Here is a 12662-nt window from a genome sequence, read left to right as displayed (position 1 = left end):
TGCCTTGCTTAAGTATAATATTTTTACTACTGATATTGATTACTGCATTGTTGGGAAAGAGCATGCAATAAAGACATTTCACTGTACTCAACAATAAAACTTGAAACCAACAAAAAGCACTCTGCTCGGTAATGTAGACCATCTAAGGTAAAGGGTGTACTGGAGCTACTGTATGTGCTGTACTGTTACAGCAGTCAGTTGGATAGGAGGAATGTTGTTTTTAAATCGTATCTCCTTAATTGGAGGATGATATTTGGCTCGGTCTCTGTAAAATGTAAAAAAGCTGCAGAATGCTTGCTCTCAGCTCTAATTGTGGTGTGGCGTATGAGAGTGTGTGTGTGTGTGTGTGTGTGTGTGTGTGTGTGTGTGTGTGTGTGTGTGTGTGTGTGTGTGTGAAGAGCCTCATCAGTGAGACTAGTGAGAGGTTTAATACAGCTTTTCTCAATGACCTTCTCCAGATATGGAGTCTGACCTTTTACTCTTCTAATTTTATTAAACGGTTATTATTACTTCCTTTAATAGCTCAATCACAACTCTCCATTCTGTGAAACAACTTCAACAATCTCTCATCTTCTCGCTCTCTGCCTTTCTTTGTCTCGCTCTCCCCTCATTTCGTCTCACTCATCTCCCAATCTTTCTCCCTCAAATCGGTCTTTCCCTCTCCCCTCTCTGCCTTTGGATTTCTCTCTCCATATTTTCCCTTTCCCATGTCAAATTAAAATAATAATGGAATGCATAGTGATACCGTGGAGATCTAAGATGTTTGTCTTTCTCTCAAGCGGCATAGGCTTTTATTATGATAATGCAATTTTATTCATAAAAGCAATTCTGCTGCAATCATTTTACAGGTGTGAAGAAACATATGTGTTGATTGAAATAACAGAAATGGATAGAAGAGGCGATATTATTCATTTACCTTTACCCGTTTCCTGCAGAGCACAGCAGAATCAGAACATGTGTGATGAGAATAACTTAAAAACATGCATTATGGGTTACTCAAATGCAACGGGGTTGTCCCATTTTCACAGTTAATTTATCGGAAAATAAATAAATATATATATAAAAATAAAAAATCTATATGATTTCCTGTATAATGTACCATCTACTGCCCTCAAACTCAACTCTGGACATCGAAGCCAATTACACTGCATTTTTTCATTGTTCCCATCTAATTAGGGACTGATTTAGACCTGGGACACCAGGTGGGTGCAATTAATTATCAGGTACAACAGAAAACTCCGTACCTGGTAGGGTAAGAGTTGAATAGCCCTGATCTACCGTATATTATGCACTGTATAGGGAGTAGGATGCCATTTGAGACACATCCTAGGTGTACTATAGGACTGGATTTAGTCCTGTATGACCAGGCGAGGTTGTGTGGCTGGCATCTCACTGATCCACCTGTTTGAAGAGACAGTGAGAGAGAGAGAGAGACACACAGAGGGAGAAATACATTGTTTACTGGAGAAACTGACCTATTCATCACACCAAATTATCCACCAATGAAACGCTTCAGTTTGTATTTCTCCTGAGGGATCTCCCTATTCTCCCAACCTAGCCCTATGAATCTCATATCCCGTACAGAATTTCATCAAATTGGGGTTTTATGGATATAAATGCAGGACATAAGATTACTGTGTATGAATTATTAAAGGATATACCAGTAGGGAGAAGTCTACAGATAAACACTTTATAATATGGTAATCTATTATAGATAACATAATCTAAAGACTACGGTCATCAGGTGGGACCCTGTGTTGTATCGACCATAATGCATTGCTAGAGCTGTTCCAAGCCATCATCCTGCTGGAAACAATACAGCAACGTTTGGTTGTCCAAGTGAGTTTGAAATAGAGTCAGGGATAGGGTTGCAACATTCCAGGAACTTTCAATAAATTCCCTGGTTTTCCAGAAATCCTGGTTGGAGGATTCTGGATTTCCTGCTTATTCCTTCCATTCAATTCCAGGAATCTTCCAACTGGGATTTTGGGAAAACCATGGAATTTATTGAAAGTTCCCGGAATATCATATCAGCAACATGTTATCTATGATGTCCACCATGAACAGAATTACAGACTTGAGGCTGTAATCACTGCCCGAGGTGCATCTACGAAGTACTGAGTGAATGGTCTGAATACGTATGTAGATGTCATATTTCCATTTATTTATTTATTTTTATACATTTGCAAAACATTTGGGGAAAAAAGTTTTTGCTTTGTCATTATGGGGTATCGTGTGTAGATTGATAAGGGGGAAAAAACGATTTCATTCAATTCTGTCTAACAACATTTAAAAAAAGTCAAGGTGTCTGAATATTTATAGAATGCACAGAATAGCGTTTTGAAATGACACCATAAAATGATATTTTAAACAAATACAGCTCTGTCATTGAACAACCCCATGTCATGATTAGATTGTGTTTCTTCACTCTCTTTCATAAGATCTTTAAATTAAACAAAAGCTCATTTACCAAAATGTCTGAAAATGCACATATAGCGTTTTGGAAACAAACTAATTTCATAAGGGATGTTTGAGTTGAAAAAAAAAACAGCATGTAGCATCATTGACGACTTGATAATATAACACACGTACGTATAAGATGAAATGTAACAGTCATATTCTCATTCTATGCATGTTTATTTTTAGCAAACAATGGGTGTAGTAAAACCACTAGACGATATCACAGTGTGTATTACACTTGACCATTACACACCTACTCATACAAAAGACAATCACCTGGATGAAATCAAATTTAGAAAAGTGTTGGCTAATAAACTAGTCGCTTGTTGTCGGAGCCAAGGTTGGCGCGGGTGACTGAATTGATAACTACTTGCTGCTGTCAGATGTGTATACACCGGTGACTGCTTGCATTCATTCTTTGCTTGCGGGCTCATTTCTGTGACAGGCCCCAACGATGTGCCTTCATTTCAGTCTTAATGAGAGAGTGTACATGCGGAACAGAAAAGCTTTAGGGTGCCGCAGCCACAACTAATCCAAACAGCCTTCTCTCTGTTGGCGTTCCTTCACTGTAATAACACGAGCGCAGCTGAGGCCAAATTAAACCTGTAATTTTGGGAAATAAAAAAATATAATTGTGTCGGATGTGTCGGCACGCTACAATGCGCTCCGAGTCTGATCCCTGCAGAGAGTCTAGTTGGTGCTGATGAAGGAATGTCCAGTGGGATTATGCAATATACCCATCCTTGTCATTGAAAGTGAGACAATTGGAAGTGTCATGTTTATCATCACCGGTCCAATTACCAGCTTGGTTTGGAGTTCTTGGTTATACCATTGACTTTGAAACATCCTGGATGTTTTTTTTGCAGGTGCATTACAACACTGTTGTTTTTACAATGTACTGTATCTGGCCTACACACAATACACCATAATGTCAAAGTGGAATGATGTTTTCAGAACATTTTTATGTTTTATTAAAAATGTAAATCTGAAACGTCTTGAAAGTATTCAACCCCTTTTGTTATGACAAGCATGAATAAATTCAGGAGTCAACATTTGCTTAACAAGTCACAAAATAAGTTGTATGCAATCACTCCATGTGCAGCAATAGTGTTTAACAGGATTTTTGAATGATCATCTCTGTACCCAACACATAAAAGTATCTGTAAAGGTCCCTCAAGTCAAGCAGTGAATTTCAAACACAGATTCAACCAAAGACCAGGGAGGTTTTCCAATGCCTCGCAAAGTTGTTATGGATGCCTTGCAATGCCTTGCACCATGTTATGGATATGCTTGTCATGAACAAGGACTAGGCAGTTTTTTGGGGGGATAAAAAGAAACAGAATAGAGCTAAGCACAGGCAAAATCCTACAGGAAAACCTGGTTCAGTCTGCTTTCCAACAGACACTGGGAGATGAATTCACCTTTCAGCAGGACAATAACTTAAAACACAAGGCCAAAAATATACTAGTTGCTTACCAAGACGACATTGAATGTTTCGGGTGGCCTAGTTACAGTTTTGACTTAAATCGGCTTGAAGATCTATGGTAAGACTTAAAACTGGCTGTCCAGCAATGATTAACAACCAATTTGACGAAGCTTGAATAAGAATTGTTTGTGCAATCCATGTTTGCAAAAGCTCTTAGAGACTTACCCAGAAAGACTCAACGCTGTAATCGCTGCCAAAGGTGATTCTAACATGTATTGACTAAGGGGCGGGAATACTTATGTTAATGAAATAAATAAATAAAGTATCTTTTGAAAAACATTTCAAGTTACTTTTTAGAAAAGGATACAGACAAATATTAACTTGCAAATGTACAAGTCTAAGGGGGACCTTTGCAGAGGTGCACTTACTCTTGTACAGTCCAATCAGCCTTAGGGCCATGTCAATGATATTATACTGAATACCAGTGTCTGTTCATGTGGATATATTCAATTGAAGAATCATTTTGTACACTTTTTCTGCTACAATTTAATGTTCACGAATAAAAATCTAAAGTTCAATGGGTTTCCATTGCATTTGGAACTCTACCGTTTTGTCACAAAAACAGTTGCATTAAATAGAAAATGTGCCTACTCTGTTCTTGGCACGTGTACTCTAGTCAATGGCTTGCAGATACAGTCCGGATCGGCTGTGAGGGTACGCTGGTGTAGTTGAAAATAGAGATAGTGAATAAATGTGAACGATGATGAAGGCCAGTGATGAAGATGCGTCTAGCGACTTGCTGGGGACCAGCTTGATGACTCAATCACGATTTATGGCATTGTTTGGGTGGCCTGTCATCTGTGTGCTATCACAGAGGTCAAACACACCTTATCTGTGGTAAGCTCGAGGAAGAGCCATTCCCACAGAAGTCATAGGGTCACTGAAGCCAGGAGAGATGTGAAGAATGATGAAACTTGAATCGACTAAATTAATGTTAGTGAATTAAAATGGTCATGTTTGGATTGTTTCAAGAGTTCATAAAGAGCTAAGAATTTTGATATGTTACATTGTACTGTAAGTGGTATGGATTTATCGTTACAGAGGAACTGTTATTCTAATTGTCGGAGGGCAGATAGTTCAAAGAGGAGTGACACAGGGGTGCACCCGTATAATTTAGATAAGAGTTGCGATGATTAGATCCAAGAATGTGTGTGTTGTTTTCATGCCTCTGTTTTAATGTTTTGAGTCACGCAAAGTGATGGTAATTAGACGATAGGAGATACTGGGAGTTAGTGATCTTGGAAGAATAAAAGCTGGGCTCAAATTTAGATCAGGGAGTCAATGGTAAACCGATCTCTTGATGTACATTTGTATGTCATAGTGGTGAATTTCTTTGCTGTTAAGACTTAGGATATTTTGTATTCTTTATATCGTGAAGATTTCTGGTATGTACCATTTGCTTATTGAATTCTTATTGCGTAACTGCAATAAATATGATTACTTTTAAAATGGATACAAACAGTAGTCCTCACATTTCTGAGTAATATTCCTTTAATTATTATTTGGTGAAATGTCTAATGGTAAATGTTATTCACAATACATATCGCATATGTGGCTCGTATTCAGGAAACTAGGCCTATATCGCATGTCACTACTTCACAGGAACTGCATTTGAACATAAACATTTACTTTTTATAAACATTTGTTTTTTGGCAGAAAGACCTTCAGCAACATGTGAACGTTCATGTGCCTTAATAACAAACTTGTATTTGATCCATAAATCCGAATAAAATTGTTAATTAAATGATGCCTAGTTGGTTTAGCCAGAGAAAAAGTCAGAAGCCTTCCCGCTAGCCATGATTGGCTGAGATAAGATGGGCTGGACATGCCGGGAGATGAGTTTGGATTGGTGTGCATGTAGCATGCTTCTGTCTGTAAAGTGAGTTGTTCCGTATGTGTTGATAATCTTTTCAACAGCGCCATTTTTTTAAAGATATAACGTTAGCCATCGAGAACTACAAAAGTTTTGCTACTTTTCTCAACAACATTGATACCCTGAATTTACCAGGCGCTATCGACAGATCAGCTGGTAAAAAGTGATGGGCTACTTTCTGCACATGCCACGGTCAGTGTGAACCGGAGTGACCTGACACCACGCTGGCCAAACAAGATGTAGCTACAAACGAAACAGAGTTAAATGGTTCCAGTCTGCCGTGAAGCGTTCATCCATGTATGCAAGTCAGAGTCTAACAAAATGTTCTAATATTGTCAGAAAGTTGTTTTTATTGCAAGATAAACTGTACTGTTAGCTAGCAAACGTTAGCTTGCTGGTTTGCTAGCTAACATTACATGTATGATCTGTGTAGTAATATTATTTAAATCAGAAATCAATTTGCATTGCTAGTTACAGCCTAACGTTAGCTAGCTAACATTGAACCTAGTTTGTTAGCTTCAGCTACCTGCAGATTCATACTACAGCTATGATAATGTTTGTATTGGTAGTAGTACGAGTTGGAATTATCCCGGTTCATAACTAGCTAGCTACATGTCTAAACAAAAGACTCCACTTCGGCCGCATTATTACATGACCCATCAAATCAGCCAGGTGTGTCTGGGGGTGATTACAGCCATCTATTTGAATTTCATGAACATGTGTACAATGTCTAAACAATAGTGACCCATCCACTTAGCTAGATGTGGCTGGGGGGTGCTTATAGCATTTACTTCACATGACCCATCAATTTAGAGTGTTGGGTAAGCGTCGTCTAATAATGATAAAATATGTATACAATACTTTTTTCTGGACACTTTCTGTTTTTGATATTAATATACAAGTAATCACTTCGCTGTACCGTTTACACCTTCTGTATCCTGTGCATGTCACAAATAATGACCTTTCATTTAATATAGCGTGTGTTCACCAAATGGCCTCATGCGAATCCTTAAAGAGATGGAAGGGGCTAAGGCTTAAGGTGTGAACAATGCTGAATGGGTGTAGACAAAGAAGAGCTCTCCAGTACGTGTACCAAAATATTCAAGGGCCATTTTCTCAAAAGTGAGGTTACAAGTTGATCAAATTTCAAGGCAGAATTACTTTCCCATTGTTCTTCAATTGCAGTGTATGACCGAATCTAGGCGGTCGGTCACATACATGCTTGGTCTCTAACTATACATCTCTGAGTCAAGGTTAACTCAATCATTTAATGCTAGGACATTGATTGCAAGACATTAACTCCTTGTCCCTTAGCCTCTTAAAAATCGCATTGTAAACCTAGACACGTGCATCTTATAGTATTTCGAGCGGTGACATAAGGCTCGCAACCTTGGCTATTCCCGAGGAATACGATTATGGGCCTATAGCATTCATATGATAATGAAGTTAGATGGCATATCATAGTAGGGTCAGAGACCCCTACACACATTCTCTGTCATCCTCAGACAAACTGAATTTTCACTATCCTACATCAGTGCTCGACCTCGACTTCCGGTACTAATTTTGGGTGCCTAATGACTGCCTTGCCTGGTTCAACTACTTTGCAGACAGAGTTCAGTGTGTCAAATCGGATGGCATGTTGTCCGGTCCTCTGGCAGTCTCTATGGGGGTGCCACAGGGTTCAATTCTCGTCGCAGACTCTTTTCTCTGTATATATCAATGATGTTGCTCTTGCTGCGGGCGATTCCCTGATCCACCTCTACGCAGACGACACCATTCTGTATACTTCTGGCCCTTCCTTGGACACTGTGCTATCTAACCTCCAAACGAGCTCCAATGCCATAGAACACTCCTTCCGTGACCTCCAACTGCTCTTAAATGCTAGTAAAACCAAATGCATGCTTTTCAACCGTTCGCTGCCTGCACCCGCACGCCCGACTAGCATCACCACCCTGGATGGTTCCGACCTAGAATATGTGGACATCTATAAGTACCTAGGTGTCTGGCTAGACTGTAAACTCTCCTTCCAGACTCATATCAAACATCTCCAATCTAAAATCAAATCTAATCGGCTTTCTATTCCGCAACAAAGCATCCTTCACTCACGCCGCCAAACTTACCCTAGTAAAACTGACTATCCTGCTGATCCTCGACATCGGCGATGTCATCTACAAAATAGCTTCCAATACTCTACTCAGCAAACTGGATGCAGTTTATCACGTTTTGTTACTAAAGCACCTTATACCACCCACCACTGCGACCTGTATGCTCTAGTCAGCTGGCCCTCGCTACATATTCGTCGCCAGACCCACTGGCTCCAGGTCATCTACAAGTCCATGCTAGGTAAAGCTCCGCCTTATCTCAGGTCACTGGTCACGATGGCAACACCCACCCGTAGCATGCGCTCCAGCAGGTGTATCTCACTGATCATCCCTAAAGCCAACACCTCATTTGGCCGCCTTTCCTTCCAGTTCTCTGCTGCCTGTGACTGGAACGAATTGCAAAAATTGCTGAAGTTGGAGACTTATCTCCCTCACCAACTTTAAACATCTGCTATCTGAGCAGCTAACCGATTGCTGCAGCTGTACATAGTCCATCGTTAAATAGCCCACCCAATTTACCTACCTCATCCCCATACTGTTTTTATGTAATTACTTTTCTGCTCTTTTGCACACCAGTATTTCTACCTGCACATGATCATCTGATCATTTATCACTCCAGTGTTAATCTGCAAAATTGTAATTATTCGCCTACCTCCTCATGCCTTTTGCACACAATGTATATAGACTATTTTTTTCTACTGTGTTATTGACTTATTTATTGTTTACGCCACGTGTAACTCTGTGTTGTTGTCTGTTCACACTGCTATGCTTCATCTTGGCCAGGTCACAGTTGTAAATGAGAACTTGTTCTCAACTAGCCTACCTGGTTAAATAAAGGTGAAATAAAAAATAACATTAAAAAAATATTTATAGGAAAGGAGCATAAAGGTCACTTTGCACTTTCACCACCCTGTGAAGTGGCCTAATAAACTACATGGTTTCCCCGAGTCGTATCGCGTGACTCCAAGTTTACTTCGAGATGGTTATTCTATCAACATTTATGCATAAAGGAATTTCCACCCACATTTATCGCATAATTAATTTTACCGACAAAAAGATCCGACCATGTCGAACGAACAAATTATCTGTCAGTATTTATAAAATTGTATCATAGCTGTCGTGATTTATTTTAATAAGATGACTTGGAAACGTGGTTAAAATCATTAATAGTATCTTCAGCTCCTGCACAATTTGCCCATTCAGAGTGGACTGTCACTCATCTACCTACAGTAGGGTGCCAGTCTGGCTCTGCTTTGTCCATGTCTAGCACAGAAAAATCCAGGGAATCAATAAATATAGAAAGAGAAAGGGAGGGGAAAAAAGGGAGACCGAAATAGAGACAGAAAGAGAGAGAGACAGCTATGGAAACAACCCTGGTCTTACAGCCACCAGTTATTACCATTGTACCAGTCAGACAGTTTAGCCATTGAGTGGAACATAAGAAGGAAGGTAAATGTATACCTAAATAAATCATTAAATCAACAGACATGCCTACTTTGCCTTGAATCTGAGCAGTAGCAGCATCTTTCTGGCAAGTGTGTTTCTGGTTTGTGTGTCTTTAACAAACTGGATCAATCCACTGTCGTAATCAATGCAGTCGCTTCAACAAATCTCCATTCAGCAACAGTAGGAGTAACAGACTGTTCCCACGCATCAACAGACAGACAGACACCACAAAAAGACAGTAATCTGTTTCATATCTGCCTTCACCAGACGGTACTACGACCATCCTAACAGATGACAAAAAATCCGTCAAATTATCAGTCTCTTGCAAATGTTTTTCATCAGTTTGGACACATTTGGACAATTGTCTGTCATCACCTCAGTTCCGTTTTCTGCAACTTCCCTTTGATTGTTTGTGAAAAATATCATTGGAATATAATATATTTTGTCATGTATTATACGGCATTCTGTACCATTTTCACAGTCATTAATTATAATCTAAGCTCACTACTTTATGATAAATGTAAATCTCTAGTGGAATATACCACATTTGCATTCAATTTCCCAGCCTGCTCAACCAATAAACAGAGTTTGATTTCCAGGCTGTACAACATGGGAGGCTGTCTTAACCTCATCCATTTTGATTTATTGTGGGGAATGTATGTACAGTGCATTCGGGAAGCATTCAGTCCCCTTCCATTTTTCCACATTTTGTTACGTTACAGCCTTATTCTAAAATTGATTAAACATTTTTTCCATCAATCTACACACAATACCCCATAATGACAAAGTGAAAAGAGGTTGTATTAAACATAAATGTATTAAAACATAAAACTTTATTTACATAATTATTCAGACCCTTTCCTATGAGACTCGAAATTGAGCTCAGATGCATCCTGTTTCCATTGATCATCCTTGAGATGTTTCTACAACTAGAGTCCACCGGTGGTAAATTCATTTGATTGGACATGATTTGGAAAGGCACACACCAGTCTACTTAAGGTCCCACAGCTGACAGTGCATGTCAGAGCAAGAACCAAGCCATAAGGTCGAAATAATTGTCTGTAGAGCACCGAAACAGAATTGTGTCGAGGCACAGATCTGGGGAAGGGTACCAAAAAAATGTATGCAGCATTGATGGTCCATAAGAACACAGTGGCCTCCATCATTCTTAAATTGAAGAAGTTTGGAACCACCAAGACTCTTTCTATAGCTGGCACCTCGGACAAATTGAGCAATCGGGGGAGAAGGGCTTTGGTCAGGGAGGTGACCAAGAACCCGATGGTCAATCTGACAGAGCTTCAGAGTTCCTCTGTGGAGATGGGAGAACCTTCCAGAAGCACAACCATCTCTGCAGCACTCCACCAAATCAGGCCTTTATGGTAGTGGTCAGACGGAAGCCACTCCTCAGTAAAAAGGTACATGACAGCCCGCTTGGAGTTTTCCAAAAGGCACCTAAAGGACTCTGACCATGAAAAACAAATCCCAAATCATATCTTATTGGTCATATACACATGGTTAGCAGATGTTATTACAAGTGTAGCGAAATGCTTATGCTTCTAGATGCGACAGTGCAGCAGTATCTAACAGGTAATATCTAACAATTCCACAACAAAACCTAATATCTAACAAATTCCACAACAAAACCCACACAATCCAGTAAAGGAATGGGACAAGAATATAGAAGTATAAAATATATGGATGAGCAGTGACAGAGCGGCTAAGATGCAATAGATAGTAAAGAATAGATAGTGAATGATATTATATACATATGAGATGAGTAATGTGAGATATGTAAACATTCTTAACATTCTAATTAAAGTGACTAGTGTTCCATTTATTAAAAAGTGGCCAATGATATCAAGTTTGTATGTAGGCGGCTGCCTCGCAGTGCTAGTTGTGGCTGTTTAACAATCTGATGGCCTTCTCTCTCTCTCTCCCAGCTTTGATGCACCTGTACTGACCTCACCTTCTGGATGGAAGCGGGGTGAACAGGCAGTGGTTCGGGTGGTTATTGATCTTTTTGCCTTCCTGTGACATTGGGTGTTGTAGGTGTCCTGGAGGGCAGGTAGTTTGCCCCCGGTGATGTGTTGTGCAGACCGCACCACCCTCTGGAGAGCCTTGCGGTTGTGGGCGGTGCAGTTGCCATACCAGGCGGTTGAACATCCCGACAGGATGTTGTTGTGCTGTTGAAGGCACTGTTGTGCCTTCTTCACTACACTGTCTGTGACCGTAGACGATTTCAGTTTGTCGGTGATATGTACACTGAGGAACTTAAAACTTTCCACTTTCTCCACCGCTGTCCCATCGATGTGGATAGGGGGGTGCTCCCTCTGCTGTTTCCTGAAGTCCACAATCATCTCTTTTGGTTTGCTGACATTCAGTGAGAGGTTATTTTCCTGACACCACACTCCGAGGGCCTTCACCCTGTAACGGTTTTGACTTGAGGTTATTATTTATAGGGGTGCCAGGTAGTTTGTGCCTACCAGAGAAAACATTGGTTTCTCCTTTTGGTTTGGGAGGGAATGAGTCTCATCTGGTCCGTCAAGTCTACACCAATACAAAGGACTCATGAGAAGTCAGGATGGAAATACACTTTTCATAAACCCTTAAAACAAAGAAAATAACTTCAAAAACAACTGTATTCTTTTGTGTGGGTTGTATTACAAAAATAAATGATCACATACACATAACAATATAACAAACAATGAGCTCTGGTTCCTCCAGAAATGTCCTGTACCTCAGGCCTAATAAGAGTCCAGCCCAGTAAAGAAGTTCAGGGAACTCAAGTGACCTTAGTCACGCAATGTTTGTCCGTTCATAAAAGTGTAGCGTAAACCCAGTATCAAATCATACAATCAAAATAACAATTATTTTACCACACAACCATCAAGCGTTTCAACTCTTAAGTCCTCAACTACAACAAACTACATAAATCATCATGGTATACATCACATATACAAACAAATTAAATACTGTATACAAAAAGGTTGTAGTCAGTCGGTCAGTCAGACAATTCAATCCGCCAATATATCTCCAGCGGAGAAAGGCCACAAAGAACAACTGAGGGGTGTAGTCCACGGAGCAAAGAGTGGATCCGATCCTGGGTAAACTTGCTATTAGGCTACAAAACACACTTTTAAAGGCAACAAAACAAATGGAATAGAGAAGCTTCGGAACTGAGGGTTGAACACATACTCATTCACGTCTCCATTAAAGGGGAAGCGCCCTATTGGAAGAAGAAGCACAGTTGGTTCAGAAAAATTCAGGGCCGCCACAACCTCCTCCCTGTAGGCTA

The 12662-nt window shown here is 40.0% G+C and overlaps 1 protein-coding gene across 1 annotated transcript in view; it reads right to left on the bottom strand.

Moving 5' to 3' along the window:
- Positions 1 to 767: 767 nt before the first annotated feature.
- The window catches only part of zgc:174356 (uncharacterized protein LOC100137120 homolog), a 38299-nt gene continuing 26404 nt past the window's right edge, over positions 768 to 12662 (bottom strand). Inside the window, exon 7 of the mRNA XM_052486409.1 lies at positions 768 to 1401. Coding sequence (XP_052342369.1) covers positions 1350 to 1401 — 52 coding nt within the window. The 3' untranslated portion in view covers positions 768 to 1349. The remainder of the gene's footprint in view (positions 1402 to 12662) is intronic.

Source organism: Oncorhynchus keta, chromosome 29, assembly GCF_023373465.1.
Source record: "Oncorhynchus keta strain PuntledgeMale-10-30-2019 chromosome 29, Oket_V2, whole genome shotgun sequence".
NCBI classification, from domain to species: domain Eukaryota; kingdom Metazoa; phylum Chordata; class Actinopteri; order Salmoniformes; family Salmonidae; genus Oncorhynchus; species Oncorhynchus keta.
Note: the sequence above shows the minus strand (reverse complement) of the source record. Positions and strands in the feature narration are given on the sequence as shown.